Here is a 19,293-nt window from a genome sequence, read left to right as displayed (position 1 = left end):
GGAGTACAAAGAGCAATGGACTAAAAATTAAGAGTCTTGGCTTCTAGGCTTGGCTCTCTCTCTAACAAGCTGGGTGAATTTAAGCAAATTACAACTTCTCTTGGCTTATTTGCTTATCTATAAAAGTAGGAACAGACTTCTTTTCTCTGTATCTTAAGATGATTTTGTTTTTTTCTGAAAACAGAAAGACCTGAAAGAGTTGGAAGAGAAACAAAGTTCTACATTACTGTGACAGTTTTCCCTTGATATCCTAATGACTCTCCAAAATACAATCTATGCCAAGTAGGGTACAACATTCCTTGGCTTCTGCTGCTCTAGTGTCTAGGTTCTGTTCTCTAGAGTGAAAGGGATGTCCTGCCCTCTGCCTAGTAGGGTACACAACCCAAAGTACCTAGACACTGAAGGGAGAAAGCATTTGACCCATATTTCTCCTATCTGTGGAAGTAATATGACCTACCGCACCAAACTAGAGAGAAATATATATCTATAATCTGAGTGTTTTCATTTCCTTATCTAAAATAATGAACCAAGAAGTTCTCAAATGTCTCAAAGAACCATTACATGGATTAATTAATTTTAATCACATATTGGTTTTCAAATTTCATGGGCTTTATATACTCTAAAGGCCATTTTTACACATTAAGGCAGAGACATAATGGTAAAAAAAATTCTGGGTTTTCATATAGAAAACCACTCAATGTTTGAATATTGGCTCTCTGTGCTAAATATCCATCAGACCATGCAAGTCCCTCAGTTTCTCAGATTCTCAGTCTGCTCATTTTGCAAAATATAAGGATTCCTTTATGTAATGCTTAAGGACCCTTATTGTGTAAATCCTGTAAGGGCAATAGTTTTGTACTTTCTTGAAGATAAAAGGGATGTTGAATTAGACTACATTCCTGCCTTCTGGCAATTTTCTCTTCAGATTCTGGTTGGAAGGTCCAGCTATTTCCTTGTGCAAAACCTTTAATTTCCTATCTCCGTTCTTTTACTGATCCTTATTTCTACCTCTTAGATTCTCTGGCATCCTTTAAGACAGTTCAAATTCCACTTTCTGTAGGAGGCCTTTCCTGGTCCTCAAAGCTGCTAGTATCTTCTTACCTAATGAAATTACCTTCCATCTGCTCTGTGTACATCACATATGCACATCATTATTTATACTATTTCTCCCTTAAGAACGTGAGCTGTTTAAAGACTGGGTTTTTGTTTGTTTGTTTTACTTTCTCTAAAGCCCTAGCTTGGCACATCAAAAGTTCTTAACAAATATTTCCTGATTTGACTTGACTAATGGTGTAATTGCTGGGATGTACAAGAATATTCACTTAGTGCTCCCCCCCACCCCGACCTTTTTAAGGGAGAACTTGTAAGATAGAGAAATGCTCATTGTCAAAAGTGTGGCAACCCCACTCAGTCACACTTTCAACCTGTTACCATTTATTTCTCCTTTATTCACCCCCTTTCTACCTGTTGCTATCCACATACAGGTCCTGACACTATTTGAGACTGGTACACTCATGGATAGCATCAACAATGATGCTATTTACTACAGTCAATATACAAAGTCTAACAAAGGAAATATTTCATTCATCCACAGGACTTGCTTGGGTGGGACCATTCTGTTTTGTGCCTGTGTCTTCCGCAGGAATGTCCCAGGGTGGATCCCACAACTTCTGCTTTGGAAGCCAAACAGGAAGGAAAGTCTGCCCTTCCTTTGTCCTTTTCCCTTTCCTCCTCTCCCCTCTTTTCCTATGGTGTCTTTTGTCCTCTGAACAGCCCTACTTGGCTAGTCTAGACTGCATCCATCTCACCCAAGGCCAAATGGTGGTCGCTGTGAAGGAGGGATTATACTTATTCCTGGGACACATTTTAAGCACCAGAGGAAAGGCATCTCCCTTATGGTATAAATATTGTCTGCTTCAACACTGTACAGAAGTAGCAACGCTTATAAATGGAGTTGGAGAAGGGCAATCGCTTCCCTCAAACAAGTCACATTTTTATGGGAAAGACAACAGTATAAATAATTCTGTGCATATGTGATATGCGTAGAGCAGATGGAAGGTAATTTCATAAGGGAAGAAGACACTAGCAGCTTTGAGGACCAGTGAAGGCCTCCTACAGAAAGTAGAATTTGAGATAAATGTTCAAGCATGCCAGAGAATCTAAGATGCAGAAATGAGGAGGGAGAATATTCGAGGCATGTTCAGGAAGACAGACCACAACTCAAGAGAATGGCAGGTCTTGTCCCCTTGGTTTTTATATCATTTTATAAATAGAATATCATATGGAGCCACAGGAATCCTAGAAAGGAAAATGGCCCAACTGAATCTTCTCCTACTGCTGTGAAAATCCATTGCTTTTATTGAGTGGGTGGAGGCATAAGAGTCTGAAGGAAAAGGTTCCAGTCAGAACAATGACTAAAGCCAAAAGTTGTTTCTCTTCTCTCCTTTTACCGATCTTTCAACACTTACTCTTGTTCTTGCTTTATTGTCTTATTTTATAAAATAAAATAATAAATTAATATACTATAATAAAAATAATAATATAATATAAAATAAAATAATAGTGTTTTATAAAATAAAAATAAAATTATTTAAATAACATTAATATAATAATTGTAATATAATATAAAATAAAATAATAAAATGTTGTATACCTTTCTTAATCTTTTATTTTCTCTTATCTCTATCCTCCTAATTACCTCTCTAACCCAGTATCCCACCACATATACACATAGTTTCCAAACCTTTTCCCTTTTCTAAACTGAATCCCAAATCATCTGGACTAATATAATAAAGTCTCTTTCTTCCTTGTCTATTATGGACAAAATTCTTTAAATGTATAGGAAAGAAATCTTTTTTTTTTGTGACTCTATCTGAGATTCTGCCAAGGAACCATTATGGCAAGGCAACTGAGATGAATGAAAAAAGCCCCAAACTCAGAATCTGAAGACCTATGTAGTTTTGAGCTTTGGGGAAGTGACAACTTCTCTAAATCTCAAATTCTACATTTGTAACAGAGGGGTCATAACATTTGAACTATCTACCTCACAGGGTTATGAGGAAAGTGCTTTAAAACTTTACAGTGGGAGGTATATTAATGCATGTTATAATTGTGTTTATTCTACTCTGCTAAAAAAATTCCATTCTACTCTAAAGCTGTTGTGCTATCATTTGGAAAAGGAACAGGAGAAAATAAATATCTTTTTCTTCCTTTCAGAAAACAAAATGGAAAGAATCATGGGATTTAGGACTGGAAGCAACTTTAAAAATCATTAATTTTAACCCTCATTATTTCCACAGATAAATTAGATGGAAACCCAGAGAGTTAAAGTCACTCATCTAGCCATAAAACAGTACATGGCAAACTTGGAATTTTAACCTAGAACACAGAACTTCAAGTTTTATAGCTCTTTGTAGCACACCACATTTCTCCAAGTTTCTTTCCAACAAATGATAACAATGGAGTCTCTGACTATAGGAAGGAGCATAGGGCAGAATACATTTAAATATTTAAATAATTTATACTTACTTGAAGCAAAAATGTTGCCATTAAACCTTAAAATAATCTGTTCTCCTTCTCTCATTTGGAAAAACTGAGATGGCTCCGGAGGACCACTGAACCCTCTTTTATGCAGGCTCTTAAGTTCCTGGATCAAATCTTTGGAGGGCACAAGTGACACAATTGCTTTATGAGGGTTTTCTTTATTCCGGTATAGTACTACACAGGCCATGGTACTAAAGGTAGCTTCCTCTAGAGACTCTGCAAAAAGGACTAGATGGAAATTGTCCATGGTGGAAGAAAGGCGAATTACAAGTAATCTGTATGATTTAAAAAAGAAGAAATATGTGGGATAGAATATAAGACATATAAAGAAAATCTGCTTTATTTAAATTAAAACAGATGCAGCTAGGTGACTTAGTGGATAGAGAACCAGGCCTTAAGATGGGAGGTCCTGGGTTCAAATTTGACCTTAGACACAGTCTAACTGTGTGACCCTGGGCAAGTCATTTAATTCCAATTGCCTAGCCCTTACCACTCTTCTGCCTTAGAATCAGTTTTTGTAACAATTCTGAGACGGAAAGCAATGGTTTTAAAAATAAAAATAAAGTCAAACAGACAAGTGACAAGAAAATTCAGTGAAGTAATAGACTTGGGTAGGGTTAAGAAATGAGGGTGAATGGAATTCTGCTGATGAGATGCTAAGCATTCAACTTTCTCTTATAATGAGATAGATAAGCAGAAAACAGATGATCTTAAGGCAAATAAATAATTCTCCATTGTTTCTTTTTCAACTCAGCACAGATTTTCATTGTAGAATATTTAAATCTGGACAAAGGGAATACAATTTTTCAACATATAATTGTTTCTTAAGCAGAATGAGACCAAGTAGAGAGAGCCTGGTTTTAAAGTCCAGAGGAAGTCAGGAACAAGTTTGGGAGAATAAAGCTGTCCTCCAAGCTAGTAAGAACTGAGTTCCAGCCTCAACTCAGAACATACAAGACCATGGTAAGCTCTTAACCTCTAGATCCAGAAACTCTAAGAAATTAAATTTTCAAGAAAATACTCACCTGTGTTAGTACATGTAGTTTCTCACTAAAAACTCCCTATACCCATGAAATCAGTTATAGTTTCCTCCTTCCATTTTTCCCTATCTTTCTCTCTCTCTCTCTCTCTCTCTCTCTCTCTCTCTCTCTCTCTCTCTCTCTCTCTCTCTCTCTCTCTCTCTCTCTTTCTGTGTGTGTGCACATGTACGTGTGTCTCTGTCTGTCTGTCTGTCTGTCTATATATATATGTGTGTGTGTATTATAAATTAGTGTTTCAGGCAGTATAAACATTTAGAAAAGATATAAAATAGAGTATCTGGGAGTGGTCAGGGAAAGCTTCATGAAGGAGGTAGATGGTTAGAACTTATGAGTGAATCAGTTCCAACAAGGGCAATGGAGTATGCAAAAGCTGGAAAATGAGAAATAAGAGGTTGTGTCTGGGGAAACACAAATAGAGGAGATGAGCTGGATGAGACTACATTCATACAGTCAAATTTTATTTAATAGAATGCCTAATACGTTCATAGTCCTATGCTAGGTTTTATATGAGATACAAAAGATATAAAAGTCATATGAATAGTCAGAAGAAAAGTCTTTAAAACTTTGGGGAGGGAGGGTAATGAAATTTATTAGAACAATTAGAACATTAACCCAACAATAAATTAATGGAATAGACTAATGAAAATAAACAAAGTTGAGATATTACTGAAGAAAAATAAATGCTTTAATATGATAGGGATAAATGAAAGTAAGAATTTTCTTAAATGACTCTAAGGTTCTGAACTTTAAAACAGGGTTATATTTCCCAATAAGAAAATAAAACATCAAGACTGTGGCAACAAAGCGAATCAAGTGAATGACTGGAATATTCCTTTCTGCTAGTTTGTATATAGCCTGTGCCAGCAAAGACTCTTCCAGTCTCCTTGGTGACAGAACGGTGGAATCGTTTTCAGAAACAGGGAAGTCAGAAAAGGGGGCCAGTTTGGGAGGAAGATGATGAGTTCATTTTTAGACATGTTGATTATGAGATGATCGCAGGATATTGAAGAGAAAATATACATGAGCAGCTGAAAATGTGGAACTGGAGCTTGGAAGAGAGGAAGGCTAGACATTTTTCTAACAGTGGACCTCTCCTAGAGAGGCAGGAGTTTAAATTATAAAAGCAGATGAGTTTTTTGGAAAATGAAATGTAGAGAAAGAACTGATGAAGGACAGAGCCTTGATGGATGCCTAAATTTAGAGGGCAGAAAGTGCAAGAACACCTGGTAAATGTAGGTTCAAACACCTAGTAATAGTAGTTTAAATACCTAGAAGTAGATTATCACAAATAGTGCCAGAACTAACTTAGGATAGACTTCGAAGAAGGAGGAAGTAGCCAATAGTATTAGTTATTGAAAAGGAGTCAATCAAGAAGTCATGGGACTAAGAAAAGAACATCACATTTGAGGTTTCACCTGAGAAAGATGTATTAGTAAAGTAAGGAAAGTAGGAACTCATTAGCAAAGCTGGCTGTACATTAAGGAACAAGCTTAAGAAATACAGAATAGGAAATGAAAACAGCTGATGAAGAAAACTTATGTGACAAACTTGAGAGTAAAATGAAAGGAAAAGGGGGCAGAATAGGAAGAGTGTCAGCAGCAGGGTTGGTCCTTTAAGTCTTTTCAAGATAGATAAGTTTTAAGTATGTGAAAATAATTATTTCAAATCAATTCACTTAAATAAAAATTTATTAAGCAACTAATATATGCAAGATACTATGTCAGATTCTGGGGATACAAAGACAAGAACGATACAAATGTTTATTGTTGTTGTTAAAGATTCTGCTCTCAAGGATCTTCTAGTTGAATGGAGAAGGGGGAACAAACATACAATTAACTATGAAACAATGAGAGTGAAGTAAAGGCAAGAAAATAAAGGCAAAGGAAGATTTAAAAAATACTTGAGAAAGGAAAAGTCACTTTGACCCAGTTTGATAGTGGGCAAAGTAAAGGCTTTGAGGAGTTAACAGATAAAGATAAGAGTATGACAGAGAATCAGAGTGACACTGGAGGAAAAATGAGGAAAAAATAAGAGACAAAGGGGCCAGGGAAAGAGAAGATTAGCACTATAATATAGCACTGTGAACACATGTAATGTTTGGCCAAGAGCTCCATCCTTAGAAAAGGTACAGCGTACCATACTTGTTGCCGGTACATCTAGAGGAAGTTGGGCAACCTCCTTCCAGAAAGACATGATGAGCTTTAATGGAAGGGCACCATTCCTCAATTCCGAGCACACACAGGTATACTCTTTCTATTCACCTTATAATTTAAAGAAATTCAACTTCACAGGTCATCTAGTTTTATAATCTTAGAGGCATCCTTGATTCTTTCCTCTCCTTCAGCTAACCCTTTGCCAGATCTTATTCATTCCATCTCCAAAATACCTCATAAATTGATTCTGTTCTCTCAATTCATATAACCATCATCCTCTTTCAGAATCTTATCATTTATTAGCTAGACTATTATAATAGATTGTGCATTGGTCTCCTTGCTTACAGCTTCTCTCCTTTCCATTCTATCTATCTATCCCTCATCCTGCTTCCAAAATAATCTCATGAAAGAAAAGCTCTGGCTGAATTACTTCTCTTCTCAAAAAGTCTTCAAGGGTTCCCTATTGCATTTAGAATAAAATACAAAATCCTCATCCTGACCTATATAATGTCCTTTACAATAAGCTCCAGTCAACTTTTCCAGAGTTACTACAAATTACTCCCTTTCCAGTGCTTGATTTTCCAGTCAAACTGGTCTATCTGCTGGTACTACAATTGGCATCTCCCATTTTTGTGTTTCAGCATGAAATGTCTTTTATTTTCCCTTATATCTCTTGGAATCCAGGACTTGCTTTAAAGCTCAATCTCAAGGACTCTTTCTATGGAAGTCCTTGCTTATTCTCCTGGTTAATGCTCTTATCTGTCTCAAATTAGTTTATATTTCCTTATTTGCTTGCATGTTGTGTCCTCCCCCAGTGTGTGGTCTTCCTTGAGGTCAAGAACAATTGTATGTTTTTGTCTTTATTTCTTCAGTCCCTAGCACAGTATCTTATACATACTAGATGCATAATAAATGTTTGTTGAATTGAATTGTTTAAGTGCTGGATTATACAATTGCTGATTATACAGTCTTGAGAAGTGAATGAACAGTGAAAAAATGGAAAGTAGTATAGTAATACACACTTTCTAGAACAGAGGTTATTAATCATTTTTGGTGTAACTTGGACCCCTTTGGAAAGTCTAGTTAAGCCCACTGATGCCTTCTCAGAATCAGGAAACCAATTATACTGAAATATTATTATTAAAATATTTTTATGAGAGGGCAGCTGGGTGGCTCAGTGGATTAAGATCCAGGCCTAGAGACGGGAGGTCCTAGGTTCAAAACTGGACTCAGACACTTCCTAGCTATGTGACCCTGGGCAAGTCATTTGACCCCCATTGCCTAATATATATATAATCTCGGATCTTTAAAATGGTCTTAAATATATATATATTAATATTATGTATCATATATATATAAATATATAAAGAACTCTTGATCTGGGAGTTTTCAGTGAAGGAATTTGTTCATTCAGTGTACTTTGTGTGATATTGTATACTGAGTAATATAGAAGTTATCATAAACAAGAGATAATTACATGTTTAATTGAAATATCTAATATACATATAACATAAGAAAAAAATCACACTTTAAATCAGTTAAAAATTTAACATTTTAAATTTGCCTAGTGAAAAAATTAGTTTTATGTAAAAAGATCAAAGGTAGCATATTGTTCTCTGCCCTGTAGTAAAACAGTGAATCTAAACTTTAAATATATAAAATCCATGAACATCTGAATCTTCAGTAGTTATTAAATTCTATCTACTTCAATTCATATAAGATCTTTTAGTTCAGAAAAAATCCCAGCAATTTTGTCCAAGCACCATGTAATAATGAGAATCATCATGGTATATTGTAGAAAGACTAAGACTCATCACCCACTTCTGAAACATACTTACTGTGTGACCCTGGGCAACTCACTTAACTTGTATGTTCTTTAGGGAAATCTCTCAAGATAAAAGTTGCAAAAAAAGGTGCCAACATGCATTGATAAAGGGAGTTTCCTCTCCAGAGATCTCTTCATCCCAGTAAAACCCTAGGAAGTCTCTTACTCTACTACATAATAATTATCAACAATGTTCACTTATGTAAGTCACGTTTTAGATAGCTTTCTCCATAGTTATCTGAAGCACAATGCTGATGTTACCAAATATTTTTAAAATTCCAGTATCCACCCATTGATAGAGTTTAATGATTGCACACATACATTTTTGTATATATGTATATCTGCATTCAAATAGATTCTTATTCATATGGTTTTCATCTTTTTATGCCCTTCTAATATCTTCATGGATCCCTAAGACATCTAAAAAAAACCCTTTCTCATAATTAGATCAGCTGCAGTGCTTTGAAATGAGAAAAGAAAATGAAAACACTCCTGAAAAAACAAAATCTAGTCTCCATAAACATAGTCATTTGATGAACATAAAATAAACGGCTTTCTCATAATCTTTATGGAACTTTCAGGAATGGAGATATTATCATAGAATTATATTGAAGCTACACAGAGTATTAGAACTGTCGAGATAAGATCAGATTAGTTTTTGAGCTCATCTTTTGTGAAACTACTGTGAAGGGGAGCAATACCTTATATCACCTACACATCAATTTGCTCACCCTGGTTTGCATTTTCAATGCAGTCTAAATGATTCTTCAGTAGTGCCACTTCTTGAATAATGATCCTCATCTCAGAATTTCTGCATCTGTAAACATAAATTATGGCCCATCAAGAGCTAAGACATTGAAAACCTTATGTTTTACCTGTCTAAATGTTCATTCAATTCAAATGATACAATTCCACTCTGCACATTTCTCACAACAGCATCATCGAGGACAAACCAACTTCCCTCTCTGCTTCTGAAACCCAGTAGTTTCAATGACTCACTGACATTGTCTCCAGGTTTTCTTATAGAAGCACTCTTTGTCCTATATAAAGGGAACACAAAGAAATTAGTGACATGGATATAGATTAAATCATACTTATCAGAGATATTAAAAAACATTAAAGGATCTGCTTGGGTAGTCCAGAATTGTGAAAAATAAAACTAGTCCCTTCAGCCCAATTCTCATTTCCCTTGGTAGTAGTATCAATGGGGTGGAAAGAGACTTTGAATTCCCTGCTATGGAGCATTCCTAGATGAAGAAATTCCATACATCCCCAAAATAGGTTAGTACTTTCTCTTAAGCATAGTATGTCAGAGCAGAGATTCTTAACTTGATATCTATAGATACCTGGGCTTCATGGATAGATTTTAAAGTAACTGTGAACTTGGACAGAAAAATAATACAACTTTATTTCAATTTTATTGGTTTCCTTTGCAATTCTATGTACTTTGTTTTAGGCATTTAAAAACATTGTTCTGAGTATTATCCATTGGGGTCCATAACACAAAAAAGATCAAGAACTCCTGTCACAAATTGTTGCCTAACAATCTGGAACTATGCCCAAAGGGCGATAAAAGACTGTCTGCCCTTTGATTCAGCCATAGCACTGCTGGGTTTATATCCCAAAGAGATAATAAGGAAAAAGACCTGTACAAGAATATTCATAGCTGCACTCTCTGTGGTGGCCAAAAATTTCAAAAATGAGGGGATGCCTTTCGATTGGGGAATGGCTGAACAAATTGTGGTATATGTTGGTGATGGAATACTATTGTGCTCAAAGGAATAATGAACTGAAGGAATTCCATGTGAACTGAAATGACCTCCAGGAATTGATGCAGAGTGAAAGGAGCAGAACCAGGAGAACATTGTATACAGAGACTGATATATTATGGCCCAGTCAAACATAATGGACTTCTCTACTAGCAGCAATGCAAAGATCCAGGACAATTCTGAGGGATTTACAAGAAAGAGCACTATCCACATCCAGAGGAAGAACTGTGGGAACAGAAACATAGAAGAAAAACAACTGCTTGATCACGTGGATCAATGGGGATGTGATTGGGGATGTAAACTTGAAGTGATCACCCTAGTGCAAATATCAGTAATATGGAAATAGGTCTTGATCAATGACACATGTAAAACACAGTAGAATTATGCATTGGCTATGGGAAGGGGTAGGAGGAGAGGAGAGAAAAAACATGAATCATGTGACCATGGAAAAATTTTCTTAATTAATCACTTAAATAAAAAATTTTTAAAGTGTTGCTTAAAATACTGAAAGGTTAAGTGACTCACATCAAGGGTCACACAGTCAGAATGTGTAAGAGATGGCACATGAACCCAGGTATTCATCACTACAAGACCAGCTCTCCATCACTATGCCATATTGCCTTCATAATATTCCAATGTTTAGTTTTCTTCAGTTGTATTTAAAAGATATTTCTAATATTACTAGTGTGTTCACTAGCCTCAGGATACAATAATGAAATAAAAGAGTCCCTACACCTAAAGATTTCATAAACTACTAGAAAGATGACATGTGCATAAATATCTATGATATAAGGCAGAATAGAATAAATTCAAAGGAAAGGCCCAGATGATGTGCTGTGCAAAATATGAAGAAATTGTTTTCAGACTAGGAAATCAGGGAAGTTCCTCTAAAGGAAGCGATGTTTGAACTCAACTTTGAGGAAGAGAATGATTTTAAGAGGCAGAGATGGGAAGTATAGTATTAGAGGGAGGGTACATTCCAAGCACAGGGGATGATGTGATCAAAGATCCAAAGATAGAGAAAAGGAGGAGAACTGAAGTTGGTAAGTAATTTCTCTAGGTATAATACAAAGTGCATGAAGAGAAATAATGTGAGAAACATGAAACTTGGAAAGGTAGGTTAGAACCAAATTGTGGATGGTCTTCACTACCAATTTGGGGAATTTACATTTTTCCAAATGCAATAGGGAGCCATTGATGATTTTTGAGGAGAGAAATGACATGACACCAAGGTCCTTGAAGCAAATGTCTGGACAGATCAATATAGATGGATCTTGAGTTTAGATAAGGCCTCAAGAGATCATACACTACAACACCATTTTATAAATGAAGATAGTAAAGGAAAAAATAGTTAAATGCCTTTCCCAAAGTTATACACATAATAAACATTAGAAGTAGGACCCCACTCCTAAGTGAGCATTCTCTCCATCGTACCAAATTGACTGTTACCCCAAATGAAGCCTGCTTTGATAGCGTTTATTCCAGATCTCGAAATGTAATTTCAGGATTCAACCTCCCACCTAGGAAGTTGTTCCCCTAGAATTATTTCAGAATTCAAGAGCATCCATAGAACCATCCAATTTCCCAGGAATACTGGGCTAAAAGAAGGAGCCCTGTGGATGTGAGAATAAACCGTCCTTCCTTAGTTTCCTTGGATTAGGGCTGAATTTCTAGACTCTTGTCAAGTTGGATCAGCAGCCCATGTGGCTCCCGCAGAACTAAGTCATTATCTTAGAGTGGGAGAGGGCTGGCTTCTATTTACTTCATGTAGTTTGATGTGAAACTTAGAAACTATCTTTCCAAGAAGAAACAAGTGCTCATTATGGTATCCAAGGAAATATAGTTCACTTCAGAGAAGTCATGCTTGACTAAGTAAACTTTCATGGACTTATATCTCTTTCTCAAATACAAAACATCTTCCTTCAGGTTGCCTCTCTAAACATTTTGATTTTAGTATCAGGACAATGAAACTAAAAGAAATAACATCATTTTAAAAATACACTTCTGTGTGATAAATGCATTTTTACTTTCACTTTAAAATATCCTATTCCTTAGCCTCAAATGGATTTCATTTAATAAATTAGCCCTTTTCTCCTAATGACATCATTGAATGACATTAAATATTCATGGAGAGCAATTTATATAGGCTAAAAGTGAAATATTAAATATTCTTATATTTTTCTTATTTTTCCTATGTATGATATAGATACTATACTATATAATATACTGGCAACAAGGTAAGCAGTGTTGGACTTGGAGTCAGAAAGGTGGAATCTTGGCAAGTCACTTAATCTGTCTGATTCAATTTCCTCATTTTTGAAATGTAGATAATAATAGCACCTAACTCCAAGAGTTGTTGGGAGGATCAAATAATATTTATAAAGCCTTTTACAAACCTTAACTATTATTATTAGCTATTTAAAATATTATGCACGGCTTAAGTGTAGTTCCAACTAAAATATTAAAGAGAGTATTCTAAATTGTCTAAGAACTTTGTTGTAAATAATGATGTATTGATGTAACATATGAGCTACATCAAATTTTTATATTTGTAAATTTCTCTAGCAGGTTGCTTACCCTTTGCTCTTCAATCATAATAATCAAGTTTAATGGTTTAAATTTTGTTTATAAAGATAGTTCAACACATTAGCTCAGTGTAGATGATTAGCTCATAAATTTCAAGCTAGAAGGGACATTAGAAGCATACTAATCCAACTCATTAATTTTACAGATTACAATTGTTTGTAAATCATTCTTGTCTGAGTAGGAGCCAAATCTTTCTTTTTTCCTGTTTTATCTGTGCTAGTATAAAGTTGGTTTGGGCTTAAAAGGGAATAAAAAATAAATGGGGGGTGTTTAAATGTGAATTTATAAGTTGAAATCTAAATTTCATAGCAAAAAAAGTTTAGGTCAACCTAAACATCAGTGTAATCTACCTCACAAAATATTGTCACTAAAAATACAGCCAAATTTATGATAAATTAGGCTGCAATCATTTTAAAAAACAGATACTATGTTTTCTAATTCTCTTACACATCCCATGTTACCTAATCCAGTGATTAGAGCAGAATAGTATATTCTGACACCATGTATCCATATTATTATACTTGGGGATACATAATATAATAAATATTCATTTTCTTGGGGAAAGTATTTTAGACTAACACAATAGAAATATTTCCCCACAATGGTTCTTTAGTCAATCATTTAAGCTACTTTGTTATGAATTCATCTTCTTTTTTATCCAGACCTATGATTTCATTATGAGAATGGGGAACACCTGATCTAGAAATTCTCCCAATCACATTAGCAACTAATCTCTAATTTATAGCTTAGAAAGTTGACGGGTGCTCTTCAAGGTTAAATGACTTCCCCAGCATCTCACAACTATTAGATGTTACAGGCAAGAGTTGAACTTGAGTTTTCCTGACTCTGATGTTGATCTTCTCTCTCTGCTGTGGCAGGCTGTCTCTCTCATCCTTTTTTGATATGTCAGATTAACATGTGAAGATCTTACTCACCGGATGTGGTAGGATGTTGTGATCTTTCTAAAAGTAGCAGTACTTGCCCTTTTATGTTCTATCTCAGCACCAGGAGTTTTTCTTTCTGTATTTGGAGAACAGGGCAGGATGATAGTGACTGGTTTATGAAAAGGATGTGTTGATGGTTGTTGAAGATGGATTAAAGGACTAGTTGATACTACTGAATAATAAATATCTTGTTTAGTTTTTAATGTTGACAATAGTGAAGGATCTATTGGCTGGACCTAAACAAATTAGGAGAAAAAAAGAATTAATTCTCGTTAATTAATTTTTGTTAGAAGCAAAGTACAATTTTCTGAGCTATTTTTCGTAATGTGTTATAGAATATGGTTTTGTCACTATTGTTTCATGTAATAAATCAAGACTTTTATGACAACAGTTACCATAACATCTTCCTCTAATTTATTTTCAGTCAAGTCATTTTTGCCAGTAAGCCATACACATCACGTAGGGACTCTCCACCTTTCCAATTCTTGCTCTGAGAACAGTAACCAAATTAATAGTACCATTTCTTCTTAATAGGATGTCAGTTGACTGCTCTGTTGTTTCCCTCACAATCCCTGTAATTTCCAGATTATACCTCTCTCAGATGACTCTCCTACAGTGATATTCTGTTTTATAAACCTCTCATAACAGAGCAATTCAATGCTGGTGTCTCTGATAAATTTTTTAAAAATTACTATTGGTTCTCTGGTGAGAGGTATGTATGGGTGCTGTTGAGTATGTATTCATCTATAGAAAACTGGAGTAAAAAAAAGATTTCCAGATTTTTCAATGCATGACTGGATAGGGACAGCTATATTATATTCCAAAGGTAGAGGCAGTTTAAAGGGGGCAGCTAGATTCCTCAACATCTTCAAAATCTCCACACAATCCTCCAAATCCTCTTTGACACTTGGTTAGCCTCATTGTATACCAAAAATACCAGTGCAACCCCTACTTTGGGAGATTGCCTTCATAAGTAAAGGATGTACTTGTATTTGTGTATATTAAATGCTTTTCAGTTTTCAAGTTAAGAGTTAATATTTTCCATTTAACTTTTCCAAGAAACCCTAATGTGTGATCTTCCTAATCCCAGTTCCAACTTCAACTATAATGGTAGCTTCTTCCAAGATCATTCTCAGGATAATTATTAGTACTTGCACTGAGGATCTACCCCCTCCAACTCCATTAGTGAATGATAATTTTTAAGTATGTGCAAAATTAATAGAGATATGCTAACAATGAATAATACTTTTCCTATATATAATGTCTAGCTTTTTTCCTTTAATGAAAATTTTATTTGATATATTGAATTTCACCACTTCAGCAAGCATACATTAAGTACCTACCACAAAGGAACAATACAATTTCTACCCTAAAATAATCTGCATTCCAATGAGAAAGAATATATGTCATTCAAATTAAAATTCCATCTATGCAGTCTTGAATATAAACTATCCTTTACAAAATAAAAATCCCTCTCCTAATGTAGTAGTAAAATTAGTCAATTTTTCTATTTCAAATCTATGTAAATGTTTTTCCTTAAAATCTATGTAAATCAGGTGCATGCAAGAATTAACAGAAAGAAAATAAACAATAGTAAACAAATATTGCTTTCTTTTTATCTTTCCACATTATTGGAGTATACATATTCATATGTATAAATTACATCTTTCATGTTTTCATTTTTCAGTTCATTCTCCAGAGATAATATTCACAACTTATTCTTCATGTATTAAATCTGTAGGTATGTATAATGTTCTTTTAGTTCTACTCATTTCTCTATTCATTATCCCATGTAGTTCTTTTGCATTTTTTTAAATTGGCCTGCTCATGACTTCCTGCATTTAGTTTTTAAAAAGAATGTCTTGTGATTTAGGAGTAGTACTGCCTAAAAGCATAACAGTGAGGGTTAGAAAGGCATTTCATATTCATCTAACAATCTACTTATTAATAGTGATGTATTTGTGTAACATATAAACCAAGCCAAATTTTCAGATTCTTCCATTTTACTAGCTGGTTGCTCACAATTTGGACTTTAATTATGCTAATCAGGTTTAAGTAATTTAAAATGGTTTTTACTTTTTGCAAAAGAGCTATAACAAGAAGACAAATATTCTTTAGGATGAAAGAGTATGATGGAAGCATCCAGTTTCTCCTTGAAGAAAATATATCCAAAAATTTCAGGTGATTCAGAAGCTAGAGGCTGTGAGTGTCCAGCAGTGCAGCTTCTAGGAAGATGTCCATGTGCATCTCAGCAGTGACCAACAAAGCACAGCAGAAATGGATTATGATGACCTGTTGCCCATATAAGCTTAGTAGAACAAACATTATAAGACCAAGCAGGCTGCGGAACAGACCTGGTTGCCATCACAGTGATATAACTAGGAGCAGTCTTGTAGTGCCAGAAGTGTGATGTGCCCCTCAAATTGTTTACCATGAATATCTATGTACTCCTCCAAATGCAAATCCTAACTGTGTGTGTGTGTGTGTGTGCCTTCATGCATATATCTTATGTCACCCTTCCTAATGATAGGTGTGCTCCTAGAACAGAGAATTCACATTTTATGTGAGAAATGTTTTGTTGCTACATTTCTTATCATATTATTTTATGAAATGTCTTTCCTTCTTTTAAAAAATCCTTTGGCTAATCATTAAAGGCAAACACATTAGTGGGAGGTACACGAGCTATAATTTTAGAAGATGCAGAAGAATCATTGAAATCTTTAAGCCTGTGATAGCTTTTTATTACAGAACCTTCCAAGTTATATAGGATACTATATAATGATAAAACTAAAAATTGAGGTGATGTCCATTAATACATGAATAGATGAACAAATTGTTGTATATGGTTGTAATGGAGCATAATCGTGCTATAAAAAATGGCAAACAAGGTAACTGTAAGAAATAGAAAACAAAAAGAGCGGAAACAAGAGAATGTTGTACATGAATATGGTAATAGCAATATTGTAATGATAATCAACTGTGGAAAACTTAGCTATTCTGATCAATATAATGACCCAAAACAATTCCAAAAGATTTCTGATGAAAAATGTTATCCACCTTTAAAGTAAGAATTGATGAACTCTGAGTGCAAATTGATGTATAATTTTGAACTTTATTTTCATCTGCCACATAGCTAATATAGAAATGTTATACATGATTTCACAGCAATATTATATTGCTTCCCTTCTCAATGGTGTGGGGGGAGCAGAAGGGACTAAAGAGGGGAGAATTCAGAACTTGTTAAAAATAAATAAATAATAAAATTTTTAAAAATTATAATAATCAAGAAACACTAAAAAATATGATTAGTTTAGCTTCCATTAAACTTTAGGTTAAAATATCCATAAAAAATCAGGTTATATCATTCTGAGTTGTTAAAATCCATGTCATATTATTTTAAATATTGCATTTAATCTTTATAAACCTCAGTTTCCTGTTCTATAAAATGGAAGAGTCATACTTGTACTACCTATAAGAATCAAATGAAATAATAGTTACAGAATTCTTTACAAAATATGATATTGCATAAATCTCAGGAATTGTTAGTATTTTATCAGAATAATCCACTTAATATTATTTTAAATATTACATCTCATTCACCCATTTATCAAATTTTCAGTTGCTATGTCATTAGGTTTCTACTTCTATGAAAGCTTTGCTATATATCCTCTTCTGTCCAAATAGGGGGTGAAATAGGGGTGGAGGGATTTAGAAGAGAAGCATTTATCAAGTGCTCATTGTATGCTAAGCGTTTTATAAAATATTGTCTCATTTGAACCTCACCTTGTCTCTGGGAAGGAAGTAGCATTATCATTCCCATTTTACAGCTGAGGAAACCAAGGCAGATAAAAGTTAAGTGATTTGCCCAGGGTCACATTAATCAGTCTTCCTGTCTCCCAGACTAGCACTATGACACTTAGCTACTACTCTTCTAGGTCAAGCCTGTCCCACTTCTTGTCTGAACTCTGGTTAATAGCCTGCTAACTGATCTTACTGTTCCCAACACTTCCCCTATCTGATAACCTCTACTACACAGCTATCAAAATGAGATTCCTAAAGCATAAGTCTGACCTTTCCTGCTCAAGAAGCTTCAGGATCTACTTCTCTGTTTGACTTCTCTGTTTGACATTTATAACTAGTAATATGGAACAATGGACATTTGGTCCCTAAGACCTAGGTTCAAATCCCAGGGCTGCTATTTCTACCTGTATAACCTTGACAAGTCATTTTATCTCTGGAGTTCTCAATTTTTATCTTTAAAAAATTAGGAGGTTGGTCCAGCGAACTGAAAGGTCCCTTCAAGTCCCAAATTCATGATGCTATGTAGATTCTCCCAACCCATCTTTTTCCAGTGAGATTTTTGCTTTTTCTGTTATCCATACATGACATTCCATCTCTCATTTCTACCTTTGCAAAACCCATCTCCCATGTTCTTTGATGCTCCCTCCTCTGTTTCTCAGAATTCCTAACTCTTTTTTTAGGTGCTATCTCCTACAGATGACACATTCTGCTAGTTATTACTGCTCTCCCTTCTCCGAACATTACATTAGCTTTGTATATGCCCTTATCTGTGTCCACATCTCTCCTTACTCCTCACGTAGCTCCTTAAAGTCAAGAGCTATTTCTTCACATCTTAGCATTCCTTTCACCTGAACAAAAAGTTGGCACTTAACAAATGCTGGTTTTAAATGGGCCGCACTGAATGGAAAGGTAACTCACTCTAGTGTTTATTTACCTTTAATTGTACAAGAACTGAAGAGGTGAAAACTCCAGAGGGGTAACTTAACGAGATCCGGGGATCCATGCTGAGCTTTAGGGAAAGGCCTTTCTTCGGAACCATGAAGGATTCTTTCTTCAGGCATGACACCACAGAGAAGATGCCAAGCTTATAAACCTTCACTTCAGCCCAGGTCCCCTAGCATAGAAAATAAATATAGGCTTGCATTTCACCTGGCATGGATTTGTATTAAGGATAGGCTATCAAAAATGTATTTTACATATTCTATAATTAGTTGGAAAAGTTTCGTTTCAACGTGGTCCAGAAATTTCCTTGAAATGAAAAGAGACTCAGCCTATTCAGAGTTTATTTTTGCTTTTGTTTTTTGTTGAATTTGAATATGTTACTGGGAAAAAATTTTTAAACTAAATCTATAATTTCACCAGGATTGCAGTCTGCTTCTAAAAAAAATGTGTATACTACTAATACAAATAGGTACATTGGCTGAAATTTCAAACCTTAGAGAATTGTTTGGAGCAAAGAAAAGTTAACTGAATTTTCCAGGGTCAGGAAGCTAGTATGTTTCAGAGGTTGGGCTTAAACTCCAGATCTTTTTGACTCCAAAGTCAACTTTCTATCAACTATATAAGAAAATATATGTCAGGATAAATTTACATTCGACTTTAATCATATATCCTTGGTACCCATAGAAGAAA

General features: G+C 34.8%; 1 protein-coding gene across 5 annotated transcripts in view; it reads right to left on the bottom strand.

Moving 5' to 3' along the window:
- The window catches only part of DTHD1 (death domain containing 1), a 116,407-nt gene that overhangs the window by 15,986 nt on the left and 81,128 nt on the right, over positions 1-19,293 (bottom strand). For 3 of the 5 annotated variants that reach the window (XM_056802515.1, XM_003341422.4, XM_056802516.1), the window contains 4 exons: positions 18,596-18,775; positions 13,852-14,096; positions 9,437-9,601; positions 3,529-3,818 (listed from right to left, as the gene is read on the bottom strand). In XM_056802515.1, coding sequence (XP_056658493.1) covers positions 3,529-3,818; positions 9,437-9,601; positions 13,852-14,096; positions 18,596-18,775 — 880 coding nt within the window. The remainder of the gene's footprint in view (positions 1-3,528; positions 3,819-9,436; positions 9,602-13,851; positions 14,097-18,595; positions 18,776-19,293) is intronic. The other 2 variants (XM_056802517.1, XM_056802518.1) reach the window with 1 other exon arrangement.

Source organism: Monodelphis domestica, chromosome 6 (genome assembly GCF_027887165.1).
Source record: "Monodelphis domestica isolate mMonDom1 chromosome 6, mMonDom1.pri, whole genome shotgun sequence".
Taxonomy (NCBI): domain Eukaryota; kingdom Metazoa; phylum Chordata; class Mammalia; order Didelphimorphia; family Didelphidae; genus Monodelphis; species Monodelphis domestica.
Note: the sequence above shows the minus strand (reverse complement) of the source record. Positions and strands in the feature narration are given on the sequence as shown.